Raw genomic sequence first — 25,662 nt, 5'->3', positions numbered from 1 at the left:
CCACCCCTGTCAACTATCTAAAAACGTCAACATTTTTTTTCTTTTTTAAGAGAAAAGAATAAAAAATATATATGGCTTCTACAGCTGTCACTATGCTAGTCAGCACTATTGAGTGTTGGCTGTTTGTTCAAACTCACTCTGTTGCCCTCACCATAAGTACACTGAAACAGAGACTGGCAGCATCTTAACTTGATAACTAATAAACAAAAGCTTAATGAAGACTGATATTGACTCTGATATTGGGAGAAGCCAGTTAGGAAGAAGTGTGTGGTGAAAGCATGCCAATAGACAGTTTATGGCAGGCAGGCAGGCAGGATCAGAGGCTTCAAGAGTGGAAGATTTTAAAAGAAAAACTTCCCGGGTTCTATGTTGAATAAGAATATTTTGAACATTATTAGGCTTTGCCAGGAATATGACTGAGTGTTCAACTCTCATGGTCAAATTCTGCTCTGACTTACACCTGGCAAAATCTCACTGAAGTCAAAGAGATTGAATGGGTTGTAAATTGGGGCACAATTTGGCCCTTACTTGTGGCATGGTGGAAAGTCAGAAACATTATCACACTCTGTATGTTTGTAAACCACTGGAGTATTTTTTCAAATGTAACAAATACGATACACAGTAGAGTCAACTCATGAATTCCCCATTCACCCGTTATATTCAGAGTTCCTGGAAGAGATGACATTTGGAGCTCATGACATAATCATGAGACAAAGAGTGTAACAAAGTCACTCACTCTCATATTGGGGAAAAAAAGTTTTTATATGCCAATCATGGAAATGATTAACTACTACTGCTTCTTTTCTTTCCTTTTTAATGTGAATTCCTATGAGTCAAAACACCAGGAGGCTAAATGATCCTTCTCTCTTTGACAAAGAAAAAATTTCCCTATTTTAATTGAGCTGTAAATATTCAAAATATTCTGTTATAAAACATTTACTCTCTTTGTATGAGATCAAATGTGAATTTCCAAACACTATATTTGTTTTATGAGTAGAAACATACTTAAATTAATATTGTTACCATCAGCTTACATAGCTAATCACACATTCTTCACGGAAAATGGATGAACAGAACCTACGGGCCCATTTGGCCAGCAGACACAAGTTGTATATTGACACATATTGAAAGATTATATGGTAATTAAGTGAGAAAACAAATTAAGTCTGCTCTCTTACTTAAATAAACTCAAAACCAGAATTTAGCTCAACTGTAAGTGTCAACATGTATGGGGATTTCCACAGAATATCATTATGCTAGCAAGATTCACATGCTCATGTCTTAGCTAATTGACTGTGTTTTTCTATTTCTGAATCCATATCTTTCCTGCAGAACTACTCTCTCGTGGAATGACTGCCTATTCCTCCCTCTAGCGCTCTCTTTAAAAACACACTGCTGCCTTCCTTCCCATAACTCACCTGCCCTTTCCAATTTTTTATCTTTCCATGGCAGTGGTTCTTGAGTTCAGAGCTCTTTTACAGACTGATCAAAAGCCCAGTGAAAACAATCGAAGGCTCCCATTAACTTCAATGGTTTTTGGGTCAGGTTCATACTTCCTCTGCTTGATTGGTGCAGTGTCGCCAAAGTGCTATGAGAGCTGTAATATGGGTCATTAGGCAGACCTTTCAGTACCCACTGCCACAGCTCAGAAAAAAAAGAAAAATCTGCCTCTGAGGGCAGGTCTATACTACCACTTAAGTCCAAACCGGCTGTATGTCGGCGGGAGATGCGCTCCTGCTGACATAGCTACCGCCTCCCACGGAGGTGGAGTAATTGTGCTGATGGGAGAGGACTCTCCCGTTGGCACAGAGCACCTTCACCAGATGCGCTACAGCAGTGTAGCTGCACCGATGCAGCCACGCCAATGTAGCACTTCTAATGTAGACCTGCCCTCAGCTGGAGAAGGTCAAGAAAGACTAACATCATTTAAAAAAAAAAGAAAAGAACAATTCAAATAAATGTGATTAGTAGTTTATACTGAAAACTGTTTCCCTTTCCACAGAAAATGGCCAAAGTCCAGGAATGCTTTCAGTCTGCAGATTCGGCCATCAGGGGCGGCTCTACCAATTTTGCCGCCCCAAGCAGTCGCCGCCGAATTGCCACTGCCGCAACAGTGGCGGAGCTGCAGCCCAAAAGCCGCCGTGGCGGGAAGAGCAGTGGAGCTGTCGCCGAATTGCTGCCGCGGGACATGGACTGCTGCCCCATTCTGAATGCCGCCCCTGTCGGCCATAACAGCCAAAAGTCATTTCATCTTTCAACCCTGTGGAGTAATGGCTACCCACTAAAACCTTCTCTCTCTCTCTCTCGACATATATTTGAGTATACATAGCAATTTGATACTGGAAGAGCATTATTTCCTTATGTGCCAAGATCATCATGGCCTACTGAAACACAGTATAGTAAGCTGTAGAGTAAGGAGCCATCTTACTACCATTTTTATCTGACCTTGAAAATATTAACAAAATAATGTAACCCAAGAAGAAAACTGCTAAAGAATAAGTATGGCTGTGGTTGAGCTAAGTAAAGACATGGAGAATATTGAACATATAATGGTGAAATGCTTGACACTGGAGGCAGAAGTTCGCTATCTAACAAAAATATCATTTAATGCTGATATTAAAATGCCCTACTCTGTCCCATGTTTCAGTGGGAAGGATATATGATGAGACCAGCTAAGGGAAAAGCAACCTGAGTCCTGGGAGGAGGAGGGGGAAAGGAAGGGTCAAGCTTGTCTCTTTCACAGCCTTCCTCCTCCCAGAATGTACATGGAAATTATGCATTGGCCATGCTCCAGGGGGGAAGAAGATTAATTCAAATGGTTCCAGCCCTTTGCTGAATATAAATCTCTCACAGGAATGCAGCAGCCATCCTGCTCCTGTTGCTGCCCTAGATTGGAGTTGTACTTTGAACTGTGTTTCCAGTTTGGGAAACTGTTTCCCCTCAGGGCAAGATTGACAAGGTGTCAAGTAGTGGTTTGTTTTTGTTTGCCTTAGCTTTCTGGAGGCCCATTTTCAGGCTAGGAAGGTGTAATGACAGAAATGTTAAAGTTGTAAATTTATAAGCATAATTTCACTGCAACTTGTGGCTGGTGTCCAGTGCAATGAGAGGCTCAGTGGGGCCAACTGCCAGAAGTGAACATAAGACAGAGATTCAGGAGATAACTGGTGGACTCTATTAGCCTGTATGAAATAGGGAAGATCTTTAAGGCTTCTCAGACCGAAATACACCTGATGCATATCCTGAATAATGTCAAGCCAGGGGCTGAGGTTGGGATGCAGAGCCTTTTGCAGAGAGTATAGGGAAGCAGGACTTTTGAATCTCTGTCTCTTCTGTGGTGGTTCATAGGGTCTCTGATGTAAAAAACTGCTGAGCCATATGTCTAGAGCTGACTGATGGGCAGTGGAATTTACTCTTAGCGACAGGCATGTATATCCCCAGCGAGTGGAGGGTAGCCCTGGAGTCCTTAAGGGCATGGATGGACTCGTCTGTCTTCTGGTTCAAGAGGTGTGATTCATCAAAGGGTTGGTCCTCAGTGTTATTCTGGATCTCCCTAGGGACCCTGACGCATGGAGCCATGATTCCCTGTGCAGGACGATGGCGGTAGCCATAGCTCTAGAGGAAGTATCAGCAGCATTACCTGCAGACTGGGGAGCAGTCCTGGCTATCAGTTTGCCTTTGTCTATCAGAGCTTGAAAACGAGCTCTGTTCTGCTGCGGAAGGCTGTCAGTAAACTCTGCAAAATAGACGTAGCTCAGGAAATCATATTTAGCCATTAGCGTTAATTGGCTATCCTGAACTGGAGGCTAGGTGATGAGAAGACCTTTCTCCCCACCATATCCAGGCATTTGCCCTCTTTATTGATAGGAGTAGACCAGGAATCTTGTGGTCAAGCACATTCAGAAGCTGCATAGACCGCCAGTGAGTTGGGAGTTGGGTGAGAAAATTCCACTCCTTTGGCTGGCATGTAATAGCATTTCTCCACCCTTTTCGGGGTGGGAGCATGGGTGACAAGGGTGTGCCAAACTGTCCTAGCTGGCTCCAGTATGGCTTCATTAATGGGGAGAGCTATTCTGTTGTGTCCAGGTGTTGGGATGATTCTAAAAAATTGTGCTGGGAGTCCTGGATCTTCTTGAGAGGAATCTGAAGTTCTCCAGCAATTCTGTGGAGCAAGTCCTGAAACTGCCTGAAGTCATCAGGGATGGGGGGGGTACGTAGAAGTCACTGCTTTATCTGGGGATGATGCTGGCAGCCTTGCTGGTTCCAGCAGAACCACTGGATCGGGAGTGTAATGTTCCTCTTCCTTTTCTGCTGGATCCAGGGGCAGATCTGAGCATCTCCTTAAAGGGGAGGCAAGGGGTGACTCCCTGGTAGATCGGATTGACTCTGCAGGGGGGTACTAGTCCCCAGGTCCCCAATATAATAGGGCCAGTAGGAGGAGTTAATAGTAGGGCCAGTGCGAGGAGTCAACAGATGGTCATGGGGGGCCCCCATGGCATGGGGTACCAGCAACTTCAAGACAGATGATGCAGAATTTGCTCTCAAACCAGTGCAGGTCTTTTGGGTGGTGGTAGGGGAAGTACTGTCAGTGCCATTGGAGGGAAGGTATATTCTGTGTATGGGATAGGTGATAAATTCCTTCCAGTGGTCGATTCCCTCAGAAGTGATGTTAGTTCCCTGGAAATAGAGAGACCCAATGGAGGAGGGGTCCAGATCCAGGAGACTGCAAATGTCCTGTGAGATAGCAATGGATTCAAATCTCCCTGGTGTGGGAGGGGTTCTGCTTGTTTGAGCCACGGGATCCAGTGAGGAGGGAGCTACTCCAAGTTGACGGGATCGAACTTCATCAATGCCGATGGATCCCTGGGTTTCAGAGGAGCCGGAGATGACAGCACCAATGGAACACGGTCTGGTACTGATGGAGCCCAATGCTTATGGTCTTTCTTGTCATGCCTCTGGGATTTAGGACATACTAAGTCCTCATGAACTGAGTTGATGGGCTTGCTTACAACTGAATCCAACTTCTCTGAAGTGGATTTAGAGGAAGACTTAGTCTCATGCTTATATCTTTGTCTGTTTGAAGCTGCAGGCAGACTGATACATCTTATTCTCTCTGAAAGAAACATAGCAGGCTGAGGACTGTCAGGACAGGATTTCCCCAGCATACCAGCAGGTACTGTCTGCTTCAACCTCGCAGCTGCCACTGCTGATTAATGATTAATTGATTTATTTCACCTCATGAAGCCTGACTGCCCCCCTACTGCCCATTCTGCAAGTTGTAAGGAGGGACTTTAAAGCAATTATCTGAGGGGGGAAAATCCCATTGCTACTCCTAGGACAAGCAGCAATGAGCCTGCACCATCCCTCCCAGAGTCCCCATTTCATAGCTCTGTCAGTGAAACTACCAGACTGCAGAGTGAGGTGGTGAAGAAACAGCGTTCTTCCATGGAGCAGTTTAGGGTGAGCAAAAGAAAGACCACGTCTGGCTTGCTCACTGGAGAAGCAGCTGCAGAAGCTTAGTAGCATGAACACCAGGAAGTGAAGGAAGGGGAAGTAGGCCATAAAGAACCATAATCAGCAGGCACCACTTTGGCCGCCCCTCGAGAGAGCAATATTTCCTTGGTGCACAATCGATCAGTCAGGGGGCAGGAGACAATGATAATAGTAAGGAGGAGGAAGCTGTGATTAGCACAGCACCAGTTACTCCAAATTCTGATCCAGAGACTGATCCCTCAGCAAGCTACTGCCTGGACACCATCAGCTCCTTCTAAAAAAGTTTTCTCCACTACTACTTCAGTTCTGGAAAGGATGGAGTTTGTTAATCATAGCTCCTAGATAGGGGGGATGATCACATTCTCCCATCTCTGCTGGATATGGTTTTGGTGTACTGCATTTCTCTCAGAAGGAACTGTCCTCCAGCCCATGCAAATACAATCTTCCAACCCCTCCTGGAAAACACATTAAATATACATCCTCCCGGGTTTGGCAACATTTCAAAGTTGATGTTGCAGACAGTACCAGTGCCATCTGGCAACTCTTCGGATGTAGGGACAGTTGGAGCCATGACCTGAAAATGCTGGGGACATCAGAAATGCTGAGTCACTCACATCAACACATCACAGAGCAAACATGCTGCAAGAGGTTATCTCAGGAGAAAAGCAAACAGGCATCGGGGTCTACTACAGAGTAGAGGACAACACCATCAATGCTTTCCATGATTTCATCAGCTAAGTACAGCAACATCACTCAGACTACAGTGAAGTGTTGGGGGGGGGGAGGGGGAAGAGTTTTTTGCAACAGAAAAGCTTCAAAAACAGATTCCATCGAGAAACTGCTGAGCTCGAATTAATATGCAAACTAGATACCATTAACTCGGGTTTGAATAGAGACTGGGAGTGGCTGGGTCATTACACATATTGAATCTATTTCCCCATGTTAAGTATCCTCACACCTTCTTGTCAACTGTCTAAATGGCCATATTGATTATCACTACAAAAGTTTTTTTTTCCTGCTGATAATAGCTCATCTTAATTAATTAGCCTCTTACAGTTTGTATGGCAACTTCCACCTTCTCTGAATGTATTGTGGCAAATTGCCGGCACTACTTGGACGGGTCTCACGCTTTCTCTTCTTGGGGAGGGTTCAGGGCACCGTTTCTCGCCCCTGAACTGGGGTATTAACTGCCCCACTAGCCTCCTAGTGGAGGGGAGTGGAGAGGGAGGGACCCGGGCCTACCCTCTACTCCGGATTCCAGCCCAGGGGCCCTAGGGATAGCGGCAAACCGCTTGAACTATCAGTGACTGGCTTCAGGTGCTCTAATTGACTTCAGGTGCTTTAATTAATCTATAGCAAACTTTCTTCCCTCTACAGGGAATAAGGCTCCCTTCTAACACTCTCCTGCTGCCCTCTGGCCATCCTGTATCACAGTATATCTATCTATCTATCTATCTATCTATCTATCTATCTATATCTTCTTACTATATGTTCCATTCTATGCATCCGATGAAGTGGGCTGTAGCCCATGAAAGCTTATGCTCTAATAAATTTGTTAATCTCTAAGGTGCCACAAGTACTCCTATTCTTTTTTATTGAAACTTGTGTAGAAAATGCCTACTAGTGGACTTCCTGTTCTGGGTCAAAAAGGGTTAAAACACTTTGTTCAATATTTCTGACAGAAATGTTTCATAAACATTTCTAACAAAAACATTTCAATGACTCAGAAACAAATTCCCCTCCCCTCATAATTTTTGTTTTATGGAGAATTGCAAAATGTAGAGATTTAATTTCAAATCAAAATTAAAACAAATTTTGAAATCTCAAAATCCTCCACAAAACAGAATGATCATTCTCTGCCCAGGACTAATTATATGGCACAAGACCACTTAACACCATTGTAGGCTCAAGTAAATACTTAGCATGCCCTCCTGCAAAAAGAAACTTAAAAGTCAATAAAGTTGTGGCCTGCCACTTTAAATCTGTTTCACTGTTTCATTCTCCTTCGTGTCCTGATCAAGCTAATAATGGCGCTACAATAACTTTAATCCCTTAGCAATGAAGTCATGCCATTTTTATTACTAAATATATGCATTTTATATGTCAGAACTTTCTGATGTTGCTGCCACAAATGACAGCTTGTTTCAGTTCATTTTTCTTTACTTGTTCTCTCCTCCCCCATGTTGCTGGCAGGCGACATCAATGCACCTCTGCTACGATCAACAAGTGTATGACTCCTGAACAATGCATTCACTGGACCTGCATCTTGGATTCAAGTCTACCTCCATATGCCATTTACATTATTGATTATTTGAAAATATGTTGTTTACATTTTAAAGATTCCAATCTCATGCTTCTCAGTTACAAGGTGATTTCCAGAATCCAGCAATAGGGATGGAACAGTACTCCAGGCTGTTAGTTTCACTTTCCTATGAAAATAACAGGCTTGTAGATTGCCACCTGAATTCAATGTTACATGTTGAATGTTATTACAGTTTATGGGCTTGCGATACACCGTGGTGCGGAGGTACAGCTTAGTTATTGTGCTCCTGCCTTAGAATGGATGTGGGAGTTAAGGGAGACAACATAATTCAAAACAGAGAGAAACTTAAGAAAGGTTAAGTGTTATATGAAACATGAGGAACTGAATGAAACTCACTTGGAATGGACAATTTAAAAAGTGATTAGAAAAGATTGTGCAGCCCTCCCCCCTTAACTTCTTCGTCTTGAGACAATAATTATAGAAAATCTCTAAAGCCCCAATCCTGCAATGACTTATGCATATGTTTAATCCTAGGCATGCAAGTTTAATGATATAAGCGGGTCTAAATGAGCTCTCCCCTGACATCTAGTGACAAACTGGAGGAGGGGGTGAAGACTTCAGGAGCGGACCAAGTTCTGAGTACCCACCCTCTAGAAATCAGGGCATTTAAAGTTTCCTCTAGTTGGGCAACCAAAAATTGATGCACTCATAATCAAAATCACTTTTAAAAATGTTGACCTAAGTATGTGACTGGAATTAGGTAAATTTGAATGTGGAATACCATACAAATGTACAGGTATTTTAACACGGAGCTGAGAAATTCTGCAAAAATACTCAGAGCATTCACTCAAATTTCAAAATCAATTTGTTTTGGGAGCATTTACACACACCCTTTAGGAGTTTGTTTTCTTTGACTATTGCATCTATTGAGCATTACTAGCAAGAATGTTCACACTAACCTTTCAGTAATCTCAGAAGTGAAATATTTTATCTGTGATAGACACTGCTTGACACAGCAGGTAAGGAGAGTTCTCCCTACACCCATCACCATTGCCCTTCCATAGAGGCTATTAAACAAGACAGCCCGCATCCTTTAAAGTTAGGAATATGCAAATATGTTGTGTAAATGTGATAAGAGAAAATTCAATTCAATTCTGCTATTAGGCTACAATGGCCTAATTTTTTCTGGGAATGATGCCTTGATAAAGGCCTGTGCATGACCCAAAAAGGAAAAAAAAAGCATAACACTGTCTAAAATTCCCAAATCACAATAATCTGTTACCTCTCTCTATTGGTTTCTTCAAGACCTTCTACAGATTAAAAGAGGAACACTGGAGGTCAGGGAACACCACAATACCCTGGGATTTATGTGATTTATTGCATGTAGCTAACAGTTCCAATTTTAAATATTTTAAATACTGACTATCAGATCCTCAGAGTGATCTGTTTATGATCAATCCAAGAGAAAAAATACAAAAAAAAAATCAAATAAAGGGTAAATTAGAGAGGTATAGAGCTGTGAGGATCCCTCTTTCCCTTCCTTTCTCATTACTTTAGTCTTCCTAGCTTCCCCATTCCTCACCCTACCGCTATCCCAATGAAAAACAAGAAAAAACCCAACATCAACGAGGAAATATGTAACTAAAGATGTGATGCCAGTTCTTCACCATCTTAATGCACTTGTATGTTACATCCCTGTGCCCCAACTCTTTGTCTATTTTGCATCTTTTCGCGTGAAGACTCTCCTGGACAATGTTTCTTCTCTATGTTTGCACAGCACCCTGCACAATGTGCCCCCAATCCCAACTGCAGCCTTTTGGCCATGTCACTATATAAATATTTACTACTAACGCTAATAAAAAATATTTCTGGAATTACAAAAGGTTCATGGAAATTCTCTGAGCAAGAAAAGAGGCTAGGCAGCAAGTTTCTCTGGCCAACTTCATCCCCCTTGTGCTCCTCTAGTAACACAAAGGCAACACTACTACCTAGCTAGAGAACGGCCATAGCATGGAGGAATTTCCAGCATGGAACTGGTGTTGCTAGCTCCTATGTGACCTCCTCAGTAATCCCCTGTTTAGGGGGTCCATGGCCAACCAGTGTAGGGCTAATTTAGAAGTGACTCCAGCATCAAAGAGCTAAGAGCAGCTCTCTTGATTTCTCCCACTCTGCTGTATCTAGTAGAAATTGGGCACAGCAGCCCTAAATTTGTAGAGTAAATTACTCACTTGTGAATTATTCAGCTGTATCCACATATTTAATCTGAAGATTAGTCACAGAAAATATCAGAGTCAGACTGAACTGTGTCAGGTAATTAAGCAGATTTATATAAGCAGGTACTGATCTATGCCAAAGAAGTATTTTGAAGCTTAATTCATTAATATTTTAAAAGTGCTTTGAGATCCTGAGCTAACTAATGCTATATAAGTGCAAAGTATCATACTGTTTCCTCAGTACTCCTGGATAAAAGAAGACAAAAGGTGACAGTATATCTTTCTATAGTGCTCACAATTTGTAAATTCTTGGTTTTTGTTACAAAAGAAGGAAATCTATTATATTATAATGTAGGAATAATGAGATGCAGATATGAATATTATCTTTATTAAGTTGCTTAAGAGGAAGGGTTGAGTGGCTTATAGGATAAAGGACTGGGATTTCATCTCTCAAACCCCAGAGGGAATTTAATTTGCAATCCAGTATAGAGCTATGTTAGCTACCAACAGTAGCTTACTTTAATCTGCTCATAGTGGGGAATTATTTGCAAGCTATCAAAAAATACCCTCCTCTGACAGGACGTTCCTTTACAGAGACAAGAACCAAGTTGCTATTTTCCAAAGCTCTACCTAGCATATAACGCATGTTTGTTTGCTAAGATCTAGCTGGAACTAGGATGCCAAAATATCTGCAATACCTGGGGACCATTAGTAGCTCCCTGACCATCACTGGATAATTATATTGGATAGCATGGAGCTGCTCATTCGCATGTAAGATTATCTGGGAAATGTCTGACTCAGGAAGGGGGTAAAGAGGGGACCCAAAATAGGTAACGGATGTGAAGGATGTGGGAGATGCCCATAACATTTTATGAATATTACATGTCTATCTGATTGTTATTGTGTTGCTTGCTGTATGATTTCAAAGGGGGTAACTCAGACATGAGCTGGCCTGCACATAGACAGGAAAGCAGACAAACACTTCTCATAGCCCCATCTGCCCCCCATTTATTGGTAATTAAAGGACAATGTAGAGAGCCAGCTGCACTGAAGTCTATCCCCAACCCATTTCTGGTGGGGCTGCAGAAATCAGTTTAACCAGGTTTAAGAGATAAAAGAGCTTTGGGACTAATAAATGAACAGCCTTAAAACACAAGGGGAAGACACAGGAACTGAGTGGAAGCAGACTGCACCCCAGTTCCTAGAAGTGGGAGTGCCTTGATGAGTTATGCTTACCTTAGCTTTAGGTAGAACAGTTATCAGTTTAGACTGTTGTGTTAAAACTGTTTGCTCTTGTAATGCTCTGTCCTACCGTTGAGTTTAACCAATACTTTATTTTTGAAAGACTGTTTGGGCTCACTGCATCCATTATTAGCTCCCAAAGGGAAGATTAATGGGGCTCAAACTCAGTAGAACTTGCTGAGGAATCATGATCAGGATACTGAGCCTGGGTCCCATTCTGAGAAGGGGAAAATCATGGGATTTCTCCCCCAAACAGATGAAGAAAAGAGGCCTGTCACCTGGATAAGGACACTTGAAGAGAGGGAGTCAAAGTTGCAGCTAGCCCAGAACTGTGACAATGGGTATTGAAACTTTTACCTTTGAAATCAGTAGCATAATCTAGATAGCAGCGATGGTTTTGTGGTTACGGCACTGAAGTGGGACTCATGAGGGCTGGATTCAAATCCCTGGTAGGGTGACCATCGGTCCCAAAATGCAGAGTTCAAGTCCCGGTCCTGGATTGAATGACTCTGGGATAGCATTTGTCCCAGATTCCCTGCAGTGCTGCTCCGCACCTGCCCAAGGCTCAGGGGTGGTGCCTGCCTCTTCCCAGCATGGGCAGTAGAGGTGGGCCTTACCCTCCCGCCCCCACCCAGCCATGAGGCTCTGCCTCTGCTCCTCCTCTTCTCTCAGAGGTCCCACCTCCTGGCCAGACTGGAAGGAGCCAGGCTGTGGTAAGAGCTGCTCAGGAAGGCCAGGATCTTCCACCTGCAATGGGTGGCACTCTCAGGAGGCAGGAACATGGGTTGGGGGCTGCTCTCGGGCACTCCAGCTCCCCACCCAGGACAGATGGAGAGTTTGGGACTCCCCACAGCGGCCTGAGCTTCTGGGCGGCTCTTACCATGGCCTGGCTCTGATTTCCAGCCTAAAGAGGGGGTGGGTCCTCAGGGGGAGAGGAAGAGCAGGGCAGGGCCTCGGGGAAGAGGAGGGATGGAGCCTCAGAGAGGGCAGGGCTCCTGCATGTGTCCTGCTTTTGCCTTTTAAAAGGGGTTGTCACCCTAGTCTCTGGTCTGTCATTTAACCTCTCTGTGCCTCAGTTCCCTACTGTCTGTTTTGTCTATTTAGATTGTTAACTCTTCAGGGTAGGAATCGTCTCTTGATATGTGAACAGCATGTACATAAATTAGTACAATGGGCCCTGATTGCAGTTGGGGCCTCTAGGTGCTACACAGGAATAATAACACTAATATAAATCCAGCCCAGTTCAGTAGTCCCTGAAAATTATTCCCATCTGCTGGGTGTTACGTGGTCTATGTGAAAAGAGCTGGTGCAGTCTCAATCCAGTCCACAGCAGGCAAATGTCCATGTCACAAAACCACTGGTTAGCATCCTGGTTGGTAGTTTCAACAAAGAGGTCAAGAAATGAATAGCCAGGAGAGTCTTTTCACCCCTTGAGATTGTTCCTCCAGGTCAAGACTGAGGCAGACTATTGAGATTTGCTTGCACTGCCTCTATTGTACTTCTGGGAATAAAGAAAGAACTTTAGTCTCCAAGGCTGTAATCTAGTATCTTTCACACTTGATTTTAAAAAAGTAAATGAACTACTATGGAGAGCTCGAAAAACATGCCTTGCTTTTAGTGAGAACTCTGGATGAAGTTTTGGCCTTACTGAATAGCATAATGTCCATTGACTTCAAAAGGGCCTGAATTTCACCCTCTATTTTGAGCTGAAGTCATTGATTGGAGTCTACTCTCTTCAGTGAAGAGAATCACATAGTAGTAAACTGAAGAGTACTGTTCTGGACAAACCTTTTAATTTCCATGCACACATAGCATCGCCTACTATAGATAATCCATTTCAAATAAAGAGAATCTGGGGAAAGAGAGGAACCTTGGAAGAGCTTAAAATACACTAAACAGAATAAGATATTATAAAAATACTAGACAAGCCAGGACGTTATGCATTTTCCAATATAGTCCTTCAAATTTTGCAAAAATCAATCCACTTCCTTATGTTGCTATCTTATTAAAATGCACCAGAGGTTAAATGAAAGGTAATATTTATAACGGCTGTTACAAGAGAAAGGAACTGAAGATGTGCAGTAAACTAAAATGTGAGCTGCGAAAACACACTGTGTATATTTGTCTGCGTCTTTGACGCAATAGATCCTTTTTCTCATCAACAATTTATATGTAACGATTTATATGTAACTGCGCTTAAATTTATCCAGTAGCTTTTATCTAATAAAATATTGATTTTAAATTTTATGGTATATCTTCCTTGACCTTTGATCTTTCATACTTAGTGCTGTCTTGATGAAACATTTAGGAGTCCAGTATTTTCCATGTGAAAGGTAAATTCAGAGCCGCTAGCTGGCAGGCTTAGGTGATACACTAGGCTCGGTTCACAGGATACCTGAGCTGATCTCCATCTTCTGATCACAGGTGAGGAAAAATGAGTTTGTAGAAATCTCTAAACCTGAGACAACCTTTTGTGTGGATCATAAACGCCAATTTGCAGTCTCTGTTGAACTGGGCCTACCATGCTGCACTAAAAGGGAAGTGCTTAGGTGCATTGAGAATGCACTTCCACTCTCAATCTAAAAACCACTTCTGAGCCAAAGGCATAATGGTGAGAGAAACCAATTAAATTTGCTCTCCATATATGAAAAAAGCCAAAATATTTTCAATGTATTTTGTCAAATGTGTGTAAAGACTCTGACGTCCACTTTAATGACAATTACTAAATATATTTACTTAATATCCCCTAATTTAGTTTGATTCTGCTCTATTATAGTAGCATAAATTAACCCCACCGAAGTCAATGGAGCTGTGCCCATAGAAAATACAATATACAAAAAGTGAGAGGATAATCAAGCCAACTATACATAGTTTTTCATTATGTTTGAAAGTAGGAAATCAGACCCAATTTAAATATGCCATGAATATTTACAGAAACAACGCTAATTACTGGGCCAGATATGGGTTCAAAGTTGGAAAAGAGGATCATCCATTCAATAATCCCAGATTTTAAATTAACAGATTCTGGTTTTAAAAAAACTGCTGACACTCCCCACAGACTAGGACTATCCAAGAAGGACAGCCGGCACACTACTCTTTTTGGAGAGAAGCTGCACTGCATATTTTTTTTTTTGGTATGTGGTTGTTATTAAATTTAAAAAGTAACATTAAACCAGATGACCAGACTCCACTTTTGAATCAGACATTAAAAGACCTGCCAGCTGCATTATTAATATAGCTCAAGTAACTGCTGACATCAAGATGAACTCTAAGAATTCATAATTTGCACGCACACCAGTCTGGAGCATCACTATTCTGTACAATAAAATAAAGTAACAAAATGTCCTAAACCTTTTGCTCCTTGTACAAGGTGAATGATTGAATAAGGATCTGTAAAATATTATGGTCTCAAAAATATGTATGTAAAGTGACAAGCTTCTGGCTCAATTGCATCAGGTACAATGGACTTTGCTCTGCAATCTGAAAGCCTGGTCACCAATTAGGCATTGTGTGTGTGTGTGTGTGTGTGTGTGTTTCATTGCAACCCCTCTTGCATTAGATTGGAGACTTAAATTCTTCTAAATGGAGAAACATGGTTGCATTATCCAAACTCATGTCTTCTAGAAAATGTAATAATGAAACTCTGAACTGAAGTCTTCAAATGAAAGTAAATTTTCTCTATGATACAGCTAACCTACTGAAATATACAAAATACAGTTTTGCATTCAAGATATTGCCATTGAATTGACATTGTAAACTCATCTTCATATGATGTACTATCTAGTCATTTTCTTTAAACTATTGGAATGTGAAGAAAAACATTTAAATTTGTAGTGTAAGAACTGACTGGTAGAAGAAAAGTAGACATTTCAGAGAAAACTTGAGGAACTGCATAATCTGCTCATACATTTTCTGCATTTTTATTCCCTGATTTCTCACAACTACAAGATATATATTTTATTAAAACAGGCCATTTGTTTCTAATTCATCTGCTTCTGACACAGGTTGTTTTATTTTGTGGGCCAGTTTCTCTGTGAAACTGGAGCAATAGCAAAGTAAGCATTAAAAAAACCCTATCTTCCCTTTGTGATCTCAGGGTAATGTTCCATATTTATAACTGTTTATTGAGGAAGCAACATAGCCAATGACTGTTATAAAATAGGTACTTGAGCTGGAAGAAATACCTTAAAACAGCCCACAAGGAATCAGCAAACTACCACGCATCACAATTTGGGGTGGCGTATGAATCTTTTCCATTTCTTTGAACCTGAGCTATGAATAGTTTCTTTTAAAGATGGTTGAAGAGGTGGGCATAATGTTTTATTTTGGCATTATTTTGCTTTAAAACAGGCATTGTTTGCAAAAAGTTGTGAAAATGAAAAACATGGAGATTCTCCTGACTGTAGTACTTCTGAAGAATAGTGCCAGTGAACACATTCTCTCTCTCTCACATGCACACGTACACACACACACACACACACACACACACACGTCAGTCTGGCAATTAGCCAACAAATTGAAAAGACCATGCTGGTTCTCCAGAGATGTTATGCTGAGTAATTTGTAGATCTGTTTGTGGTCTTTTGTTTAGAATGTAAGTATTTTTGTAATTTAATTCTATACATATATTCTCTTAATAGTTGGGATCTTAAAATAATCTAGTTATTATTATTAAATACGTATATTGCCATACTTCACAGAGCCTCCATCAGGAAGAGGACCCCATTATGCTAGGTGCAGTACAAACACAAAGGTCGACAATATCTGTGCCACAAAGAGCTTACATTCAAGAGGATAAGTGGCACACGGAGGACAGGAGAGTGGGAAACACAAAAACCTATGCAATGTTTGTGTAAAAATATACATTTTTCTCCTTTGCTTTGTACTATACGAATAAAAAAAAAGTATCAGATATCTCAGACTGCCCCAAGACAAAAATCATTACCTAGCCTACCTTAGCCACAATCAGTTAGCAGAGTTCATGTAGGTGGTGGCAGAGTGGGACTTGGAGAGGGAGCTGATGGAACAAAGGGAGTGTATTCACTGCATAAGCATGAGTGTGGAAGAAAGCATGAGGACATTTGTGGGGGAAGTGGATGCTGGAGGCTGGCATAGTTGGTGAAGGTGCAGTTCTGACAGTGTGACAGAAGAGTTACTTACTTACCAGTGCTTTTCAGTTCACTTTTAAATTTAATACCACAACCAAGAGAACTGGCACAAATATTGAGGTACAGATATTGTCAACTGAGTTTATGCAGAAAGAACACATAGTAAGGTGAAGTATTCCAATCAAGCTTACCTTCAGGCTCCCTAATCTTTCTTCCTGCCGCAGACTTTCGAAGCATACTCCGTCCTGAGTTGAACAAGCTAGTTAACTCATCAAGGGGACTGGTCAAGGGTCTTGAGTTTGTAGGGCTGTATGGAAGTGTAGATGATGAGTTGGAGTTTGATTTCCTGTGCTCAGCTCTTGCCACCTTTACTGGGGAGTAAGGCAGCTTGGAGAATGGGGAAGATGAACCTCCAACTTGAACAGGATTTGGTCTCTGAGGTACTTTTGATGGATCTGAGTTTGTTCCTGTTTTCCCTGTATTAACCAGAAAAGTAGCACAAGTCTCTAGGGGGAAAGTAAAATGTGAAGAAGGTCGATAGGAAGCAGATGGGGGCATAGGAGGAGGTGGGAGAGGGAGAGGAGGAGGAGGAGTTGAAGGAGGAGATACTCTGCTTGAAACATTAAATACAGCCAAACCTGGGGATGAAGGCCTTTCATTCTCCCCTTTCTGGTTTTTGGAATACTGTGGGGATAGAGGACTTGAACCCTCTGACTGCACAGGGTATTTTAGATTTGTTTCCAGGACAGGAAGCTTTTTCACTTCTAGTGGTGTTAGGGGTGATTCATCAGAAGCAGGTGAGCATGTTACAGGGGTTGGAGGAAACACAAGAAGTGGGGGTCTATGGGGAAGCAAGTTTGGGAAAGGGGCTGGAATGTCATAAGAGTCTTTATAGCCCAAGGCTGCTTGATTATTTGCATCAAGTTCTTCAACTGGTACAGAGTTTTTGCTCTCAAACAACAGCGGAGGAGATCTGGTCACTAATGGAACCATCCCATTACCATTGCTGCCTTCTTCTGGTAAAAAATATTTCATCTCTTCATAAACAGACTCTCCTTGGTCTGGGCTTTCTGGTTCAGCAGAACTATTCATCATAGCATTCCCTACCATTTCAATATACACCGGCTCAGTTTCCTCCTCTTCCTGTGACATACACAAACTCAACGTGCTGTGATGTGGCCCATCAGCAGAAGCTGCTCTTTGTATTGTCATAATGTCATGACCACCTGTTTTAGATACTACATTTGAATGTTTCACATCCCCAGGCTTTTGGCCAGATATCTCTTCATAAGAGCCACTGAGCTTTGTGTTGGGACTTCTTTTTGGCTTTCTGGGAGGAATCTTTTTCATGGTGCTATAATCATCACTGTGTGGCCTTGGTCGGGTCAATACTGAAAGGGAAATATATATATATTAACAACAGATCAAGGTCTTGAGTCTTCTGCAAGATAACGGCTTACAAAGGTTTTGTACTTAAACCTTAATTCGATAGCATTCAAGGTATTGTAATGAGCTCTGGTCAAAAGCTAACCCACACACATATGGAGTAAGAGATAAGACTCGGGACTTTCTGCTTCAAAAACCACTGGCCTCTATCATTGGAGGTGAAGAGATGGAATCTTGCCTTGCTATCAGTAGTATTAAAGTTTAGTCATCAAAGTAATCAGTAATACCGGAACATGAGGGAGGACATTCTCTCAAAGGTTTAGAGCTGGCATAACCAGGTTGTAGTTACCCTCCTCACAGCCTGTGGTGCAGGAGATGAGGAGGGGAAGTGGATGGCATGCCAGGGGCTATCCTCCACTGGTAATTGATCCCTTAGAACCCTGGCTAGCTGTCACCAGTTAGAGTAGCCCCAGGCTCCACTTGCGGTAGAGAATCATGGAGCTATAGCTGACTCTTTGGACAGACCTCCAATCTGTCATTCCCATCAGAACTTGGGTACAGTAAAGAATCTGCTCCAATAATTTCACATTTATTTAGCCCATGTACCTTCAAAGATGCTGGATGACTTATAAATTAGTACATATACACTTTCCCTGAGTTCCTGAGGAAACTACAATCCGTCAGTGATCTTCCAGAAAACACCCTCCTGGCCCCTATGGATGTAGAAGCCCTCTACACTAACATTCCACACAAAGATGGACTACAAGCTATCAGGAACAGTATCCCCGATAATGTCACGGCAAACCTGGTGCCTGACCTTTGTGACTTTGTCCTCACCCACAACTATTTCACATTTGGGGACAATATATACCTTCAAGTCAGAGGCAGTGCTATGGGTACCCGCATGGCCCCACAGTACGCTAACATTTTTATGGCTGACTTAGAACAACACTTCCTTAGCTCTCGTCCCCTAACAACCCTACTCTACTTGTGCTACACTGATGACATCTTCATCACCTGGACCCATGGAAAAGAAGCCCTTGAGGAATTCCACCATGATTTCAAAAATTTCCATCCCACCATCAACCTCAGCCTAGACCAATCCACACAAGCGGTCCATTTCCTGGACACTACGGTGCTAATAAGTGATGGTCACATAAACACCACCCTATACGGGAAACCTAATGACTGCTATACTTACCTACATCCCTCCAGCTTTCATCCAGGACACACCACACGATCCATTGTCTACAGCCAAGGTCTAAGATACAACCACATTTGCTCCAATCCCTCAGACAGAGACAAATTCCTACAAGATCTCTATCAAGCATTCTTAAAACTATAATACCCACCTGCTGAAGTGAAAAAACAGATTGACAGAGCCAGAAGAGTACCCAGAAGTCACCTACTACAGGACAGGCCTAACAAAGAAAATAACAGAACACCACTAGCTGTCACCTTCAGCCCCCAACTAAAACCTCTCCAGCGCATCATCAAAGATTTACAACCTATCCTGGAAAATGATCCCTCACTCTCACAGATCTTGGCAGACAGACCAGTCCTCACTTACAGACAGCCCCCCAACCTGAAGCAAATACTCTCCAGCAACCACACACCAAAAACACTAACCCAGGAACCTATCCTTGCAACAAAGCCCGATGCCAACTCTGCCCACATATTTATTCAAGTGATACCATCATAGGACCTAATCACATTAGCCACGCCATCAGGGGCTCGTTCACCTGCACATCTACCAATGTGATATATGCCATCATGTGCCAGCAATGCCCCTCTGCCATGTACATTGGCCAAACTGGACAGTCTCTACGCAAAAGAATAAATGGACACAAATCTGACATCAGGAATCATAACATTCAAAAACCGGTTGGAGAACACTTCAACCTCTCTGGCCACGCAGTAAAAGATTTAAGGGTGGCAATTTTGCAACAGAAAAGCTTCAAAAACAGACTCCATTGAGAAACTGCTGAGCTTGAATTAATATGCAAACTAGATACCATTAACTTGGGTTTGAATAGAGACTGGGAGTGGCTGGGTCATTACACATATTGAATCTATTTCCCTAAAGTTAAGTATCCTCACACCTTCTTGTCAACTGCCTAAATGGGCCATCTTGATTATCACAACAAAAGTTTTTTTCTCCTGCTGATAATAGCTCATCCTAACTAATTAGCCTCTCACAGTTTGTATGGTAACTTCCAACTTATCTGTATGTATGTATATATATCTTCTTACTATATGTTCCATTCTATGCATCTGATGAAGTGGGCTGTAGCCCACGAAAGCTTATGCTCTAATAGATTTGTTAGTCTCTAAGGTGCCACAAGTACTCCTGTTCTTTTTACATATACACTAACATTAACATAAATAAAAATTGTCATTATTTCAAAGAACCATTTGATTGTAGATAAATAATTCCTCCCTAGCACTGCTGGATACAGAAGGCCGAAACACTGTGCAACTGCTGCAGTTTCACTGAACTGGGATAGAAAGCCTCAAACATGGACTGGAACTCTCCATCCCTTAACTGCTTCTCTCCCCTCTGGAGCACAAGGAGCGGTTTCAGAGGTGGATGGGCCAGAAGGAGGATAGGAAAGATGGAAATAGATCTGACATAGACACATCAACCTAAATTATCATGCAAAGAGGACATGCAGGGCCTCTAGCCACCATACTAGTGGCTACAGAGTGGTTGTACATTATTTCCCACCCCGATTGCAGCAGAGGAAGGATCTGCTAGCCTCTAGGCAAAATCTGATTACTCGGGCTTAACAAGGGAGAGTGAAAAGCATTTCTTCCTCTTTAATTTGAAGAGGGCAAGGAGCAAGACTACTTTAATCAGAAGTGCAGTTTACACACTGAATGCTTTGAAACATTTGTGGACTTTCATGCTATTTCAGTATGATCTGCGTACCATTACATCCAAGTTCACCACATGTGAATTCTCATATAAGTCACTTAACTCACAACTAAAGTGAGGCTCTCTGGTGTGGTTTATTCTTGTGCCTTCATATTAATGTGGAGAGAAAGAGTAGATAATTTAGAGCTAACCTGGTAAAATTCAACATTCAAAATGTTCTACTTTAGCTGTCAAAAGAATTATAACACGGTTTAAAAGGTAAAATAAAATAGTTAATAGGGCAGAATGGCTAAAATTGACACAGCTCACTTATCTCCAGGGAGAACTCTGTAAATAGGTTTTTGTTGTTGACAAACTAGGAAATTAGAACAAATGAATAGTTATTTTCTGATTTAGAAATTACTGATAAATTGGCAATTTTATTTACTGCCACTGAAGAAATTCTAAGGAAATGAGACTTTATGAAGGCATCTGAAAATGTTTTAAAGATTCAGAGTCAAAAGATCAATGTTTGTGTGGGTTACTTCCTTTCTGCCTAACCTTCATTAGCTGTTTCCTTAGAAGCTGCCGACAGGCAAGCGCTAACGGCCTCGTATGAAGCGCTCAGTCGTGTGTTGGGGTCCCTCTTTGGTTTGGGAGGAGGCTGTTTCCTTGGTGATGGCAGGCTATTACTATCATCCATGCTGAACACAGAGTGCAGGGAGGGGGATCTGATGGATGATCCAGCCACAGAATGTACCAAGACATCCACTGCCATGGGGACAGGCACAGAACTGGAATGAAAATGCTTAGGCGTACGGCAGCCGGCAAAGCTGTCCTCAGAGACTTTCCCACCCCTGTCTTCAGCTCTGAAAACACAGAAAAGATGGCCAGATGCATTATTCAAATGATAACAATGAACCTGTTCATGCAAACATAACAATGGCTTTTTGGTAAACAATCTTCCAACACCCCTGGTGTGCCTAGAGGGTATGTAGTAATCTTCTGACAAACAAATCCAGATCAAGCTGCTAGCATTCTTCCATTTCCTGTGTTATGATAAAAGAAGACACTGGATCTTTTTCACCCAAACACAGCTTTCCTCAAGCACTTTCATATTGTTGATCAGACATTCATTGAATGAATTGTTCACACTTTGATTGTTAAGCACAATCAAGAGCCAGGATTTCAATCTGAATGATCATTTCTGGGAAATGCATTTTAATAGAAAGTTACTGAGGCAGCAAATGCTGAACTTTCATCACTGTTTTCTAAAAAAGACAACTAGAAATTCTGCTTATGAAATCCAGATCTTTAAAATATTGTAATCTTTTAACAGATGAATTTGGCTTTGTGTTATATCCTACCAAAACACCAACACAAGTCTTCTTGTTTAAGCTTTCCTCTATTATCATTTTGAGCGCAACTGTGGATTTTTCTAACTTATTGTAGTGATTGTCCTTAAAATCTCTGCAGTTTCCATTATATACTGGAAAATAACGTTGCGAGCTCAATTCCAACAAGCTGGTGAAAATGAGACCTCCCGCCCCCCCCCGCACCAAAGTCCTTCAACCTTAAAAAGCAAGAGTTACTTAGATTAAAAGTAACTGAAGACACCTTCCAGATGTCTAAAACCAGCCTTGTAATACAGTGTAGTAACGTACTGCAGTAACTAAAAGATGGCAGTACAATAACTTTACAAACAAGCTCTCCAGCATTTGTTTTTATAATTGTATTTCTGCATGGCAGATCACCAGCAGAGCTGGATTCAACTACAGGATATAGCCAGCTGCCCATGTAGTACATGAAATAGCTAAAGATGAAAGCTTGGTGCTCAGTGGATAATTTGTTTTCAGTGTAATGTTTAATTACAGTCTTCCCTACAAAGGCATTTCCTTCAGTATGTAATCACTGGGATATCTGAAGTTAATTAAACAGACCCAGTGTCATTTTTACTTCAATAAAAATCATCTGACAGAGTCAACGGAGGCAAGGGGGAGCTGTTTCTGATAAGAGACAATGAGCTGGAATCAAGCTCCTGTGGAAAAATAAACATTCCTATGATCAGTGAGTTATAGACACAGATAATAAGTTTCTATTACAAAAACCACCTCTCCATGCAGGTATCTGTACAGGGATGGATGCTAGAATATTTGCTAGATTTGCTAGAATAGGTTTATTAAACTTCCAATTAAAGCTAAATGTTAGGCGATTTTTTAAATGAGAAGAAAAGATCCTCTTGGCAATCTGTCTATTAGGCACATTTCTCAGTCTGGACTTCACTGCCTTTTTTATGCCTTCATAGCTGTTCCTGTTATCTTGGCACGTATCCAGCTGAATTTTCTAAGTTAGAGTTATTATTATTATTATTTATTTATTAAAGTCTCACTTAAAATCTATTTCACTTATACCGAAACACTATTTATTTTTAAATGCTAAAATGTCTGAGAGATTTAAACAATAGTTATTGTATGTGCTGGTGCCTCCTGAATCTGATATCTTGTACATCGTTGCTTTATGCAGCTAAAATTAATTACTTGATTTGGCTTTACAAACTAGAAAAGTATTTAATGAAGACTCAAGAGTCATTTAAGCATACATTTAAAGAAGCCAGAGTCAAGTTTACATATGAGCATTATTACTGCCGTTACTAGCACGGACTGCACTGAGAACTTTAGGAAAACTGATTCCTACAGTTAGAGAAGTTGCTTTCCCTCCTTACCTTTTGGGGGCTTCTTCTTGCCTGTTTCTAACCTCTAACTTTTCCCTACAGTAAGCAGCATTCATTTCATTGCGGAGCTGGTCATTTTCCCGAGCAATGTCAGAAGCATTCTGAATGACCAAAGCATCATATGCTTTCAGCCCCATATCCTCTGCATTCTGCAGAAAGCCTTTGATTGATGTGACCTCTTGCTGTTTGATGCTCATCTTCTGTAGCAAACGCTGGCGAGCTAGAAATCCTCTTACAACTGCCATAATGGAAGAAAAAAAGATATAGATCAATGAAAGATAGGATTCAACAATGAATAACTTAATATTATTGTGCATTCAGCTGTAAAATGGATAGTGTGAATAAATATCTAGCAATATTCCTTTATAAAAGGAGAAAGAAATATTAGGCTTTCTCTACCAATTGCAAACCAAAATGGACAATATGCATTTTTTGCTCACTAATAACAATGCCTAAACTGAGGCATAGTAATAAACTCATTTACCAGTTTGAGTTACCAGTACTCAGTATTTAGTTTCACTGGCAATTTTTCTCCCCTTTGCTTAAATCACACTATGAAGCTTACGCTAGGGAGTGTGAGAGGAGAATATTATGGCACAAATTTAAAACATCATTTGGCTCACAATGTGCTAATTTTCTATATGATAGAATGTACAGTTTGTCAACTTCCTCATAGTGGGAAACAATGTTGGAACCTGTCCGGTTGTAAAAGAGATAATAGCCTTTTCTTACATTCATTCAATGTTTCTCTCCTTACTATGTACAAAAATTAAACTCTTAGTCTCCCAACCTATGACAAGAGATTAATAAAAACTGTCTAAGGGGATAGAGTCTCTGGGTTCCATGTATTATAAAGAATGTATATTTACATTCTTTGTAATGTAACAGTATCATCCTTTGAATACTAGAGTTTTTCATATGGACACCTGGATACAATTGTTATTTTAGATATATGTTGTTCCAAGAGATGTGGGTGGATGGAGTTATTGGCCTACCTATGGGGGCAGTAATAATCGAGTATGTGCTGTGGCTTAGTAGGAAGAGTGAGGGAGCTGTATTGTACTTTACTTGTAATTTTAAATAATCAACAGAATACTCAGAGTTTGTGGGTGGATATTTTATTCTAAATCAAATTGTATATATACACACACAGTACAAGGAACAGATAGCGTAGTATGCATAAAGGTCTATTTGCATGAGTTTGGGATGATCACATTACACATGAGTGATGAAGCCATAGGCGAGTTATACACATCATTTAAAATTATGTTACTAAAATATTCATACTACACCACCATCATGTATATTCTACACGCATGTCACACTTTACAAGAAACAATTTCACAAATGTTTTAGAGAATTTTAAAAAGTGCTTGGACTATTTCATAAGTCCTTCTGCCTGCAATATCATGTGCATTAGTTCCCCTTAGTAAAAATGTAAAGGATTCAGGGAGAAAAAATAAAATAAAATACATATATTTAAATGTAATACACCCCTACAATCACCAAATAAAGTTTTTCTTTACATTCATGAAAATGTCACAAATTAAAATCACATGTATCGTCTTTTTCCAGGGTTAGAAGTGCAGTGTGTCCCACTGGGAAGCTGTTTTAGGATTATTTAACTGATGCGAGAAACATTTAGGTGACTTTATTACTTTGACTTTCATCTAGTAAGAACACATATCCACACTGAGTCAAATCTCACTCATCTCCTTCACGCAGTTAGTCCCATTACAGCCATTACACCCAGAAATATTCCTGTGAGTAAGGTGAGCAAAATTTGACCACAGCCTTTATTCAATGTTGAGGTCAAGGGAAAAAAACACCAAAACAATGAAAAATATGATATTAAGGTTTTAAGGTAAAGACATGCCAAAAATCTAAAAAGCATAAGGCTTTTTTTTTAATTGCACAATTGAATATTTAGCTCTTAGGAATGCTGTAGTATAAAATGAAATAGAAAACAGTCTTGCTAAACTAATCTACAGGAAAAATGTGTTCCAGGGATGTAAAATGTTACTGAATAAAATAAAGAGGATAAAGCTGAGAGCAACATAAGATATTTGCTATCACCTTCCTTGTCCTTGTTTATATATTTATAATTAGATTTTCTTAGGGATGCTCAGTGTTTAATTGCTTGAAATGCAGGAAAGGTTAATGTGAATATACCAATATTCTCTGTGTCCAAAATTCACTGGGGTTTGGATTGACCCAGTCTTATCTATTTCAAGCATGTTTATAATGGAGGAATTTGAGGGTTTACATTTCCATTATTGTAGCCAACCATGTCTCAATCTCTCTAGCCACATTTTATAATAAAAGTTGACTTCTTTAACATCAGAAATATTAATGAACTAACCTTATTTAGT

At 40.9% G+C, this 25,662-nt stretch overlaps 1 protein-coding gene across 4 annotated transcripts in view; it reads right to left on the bottom strand.

Moving 5' to 3' along the window:
- The window catches only part of MYO16 (myosin XVI), a 576,974-nt gene that overhangs the window by 39,552 nt on the left and 511,760 nt on the right, over positions 1 to 25,662 (bottom strand). For all 4 annotated transcript variants that reach the window (XM_074963511.1, XM_074963520.1, XM_074963529.1 and 1 more), the window contains exons 30-32: positions 23,282 to 23,528; positions 21,121 to 21,428; positions 16,508 to 17,707 (exon numbers count right to left, since the gene is read on the bottom strand). In XM_074963511.1, coding sequence (XP_074819612.1) covers positions 16,508 to 17,707; positions 21,121 to 21,428; positions 23,282 to 23,528 — 1,755 coding nt within the window. The remainder of the gene's footprint in view (positions 1 to 16,507; positions 17,708 to 21,120; positions 21,429 to 23,281; positions 23,529 to 25,662) is intronic.

Source organism: Natator depressus, chromosome 1, assembly GCF_965152275.1.
Source record: "Natator depressus isolate rNatDep1 chromosome 1, rNatDep2.hap1, whole genome shotgun sequence".
NCBI lineage: Eukaryota > Metazoa > Chordata > Testudines > Cheloniidae > Natator > Natator depressus.
This window is presented reverse-complemented; position numbering and strand designations above follow the sequence as displayed.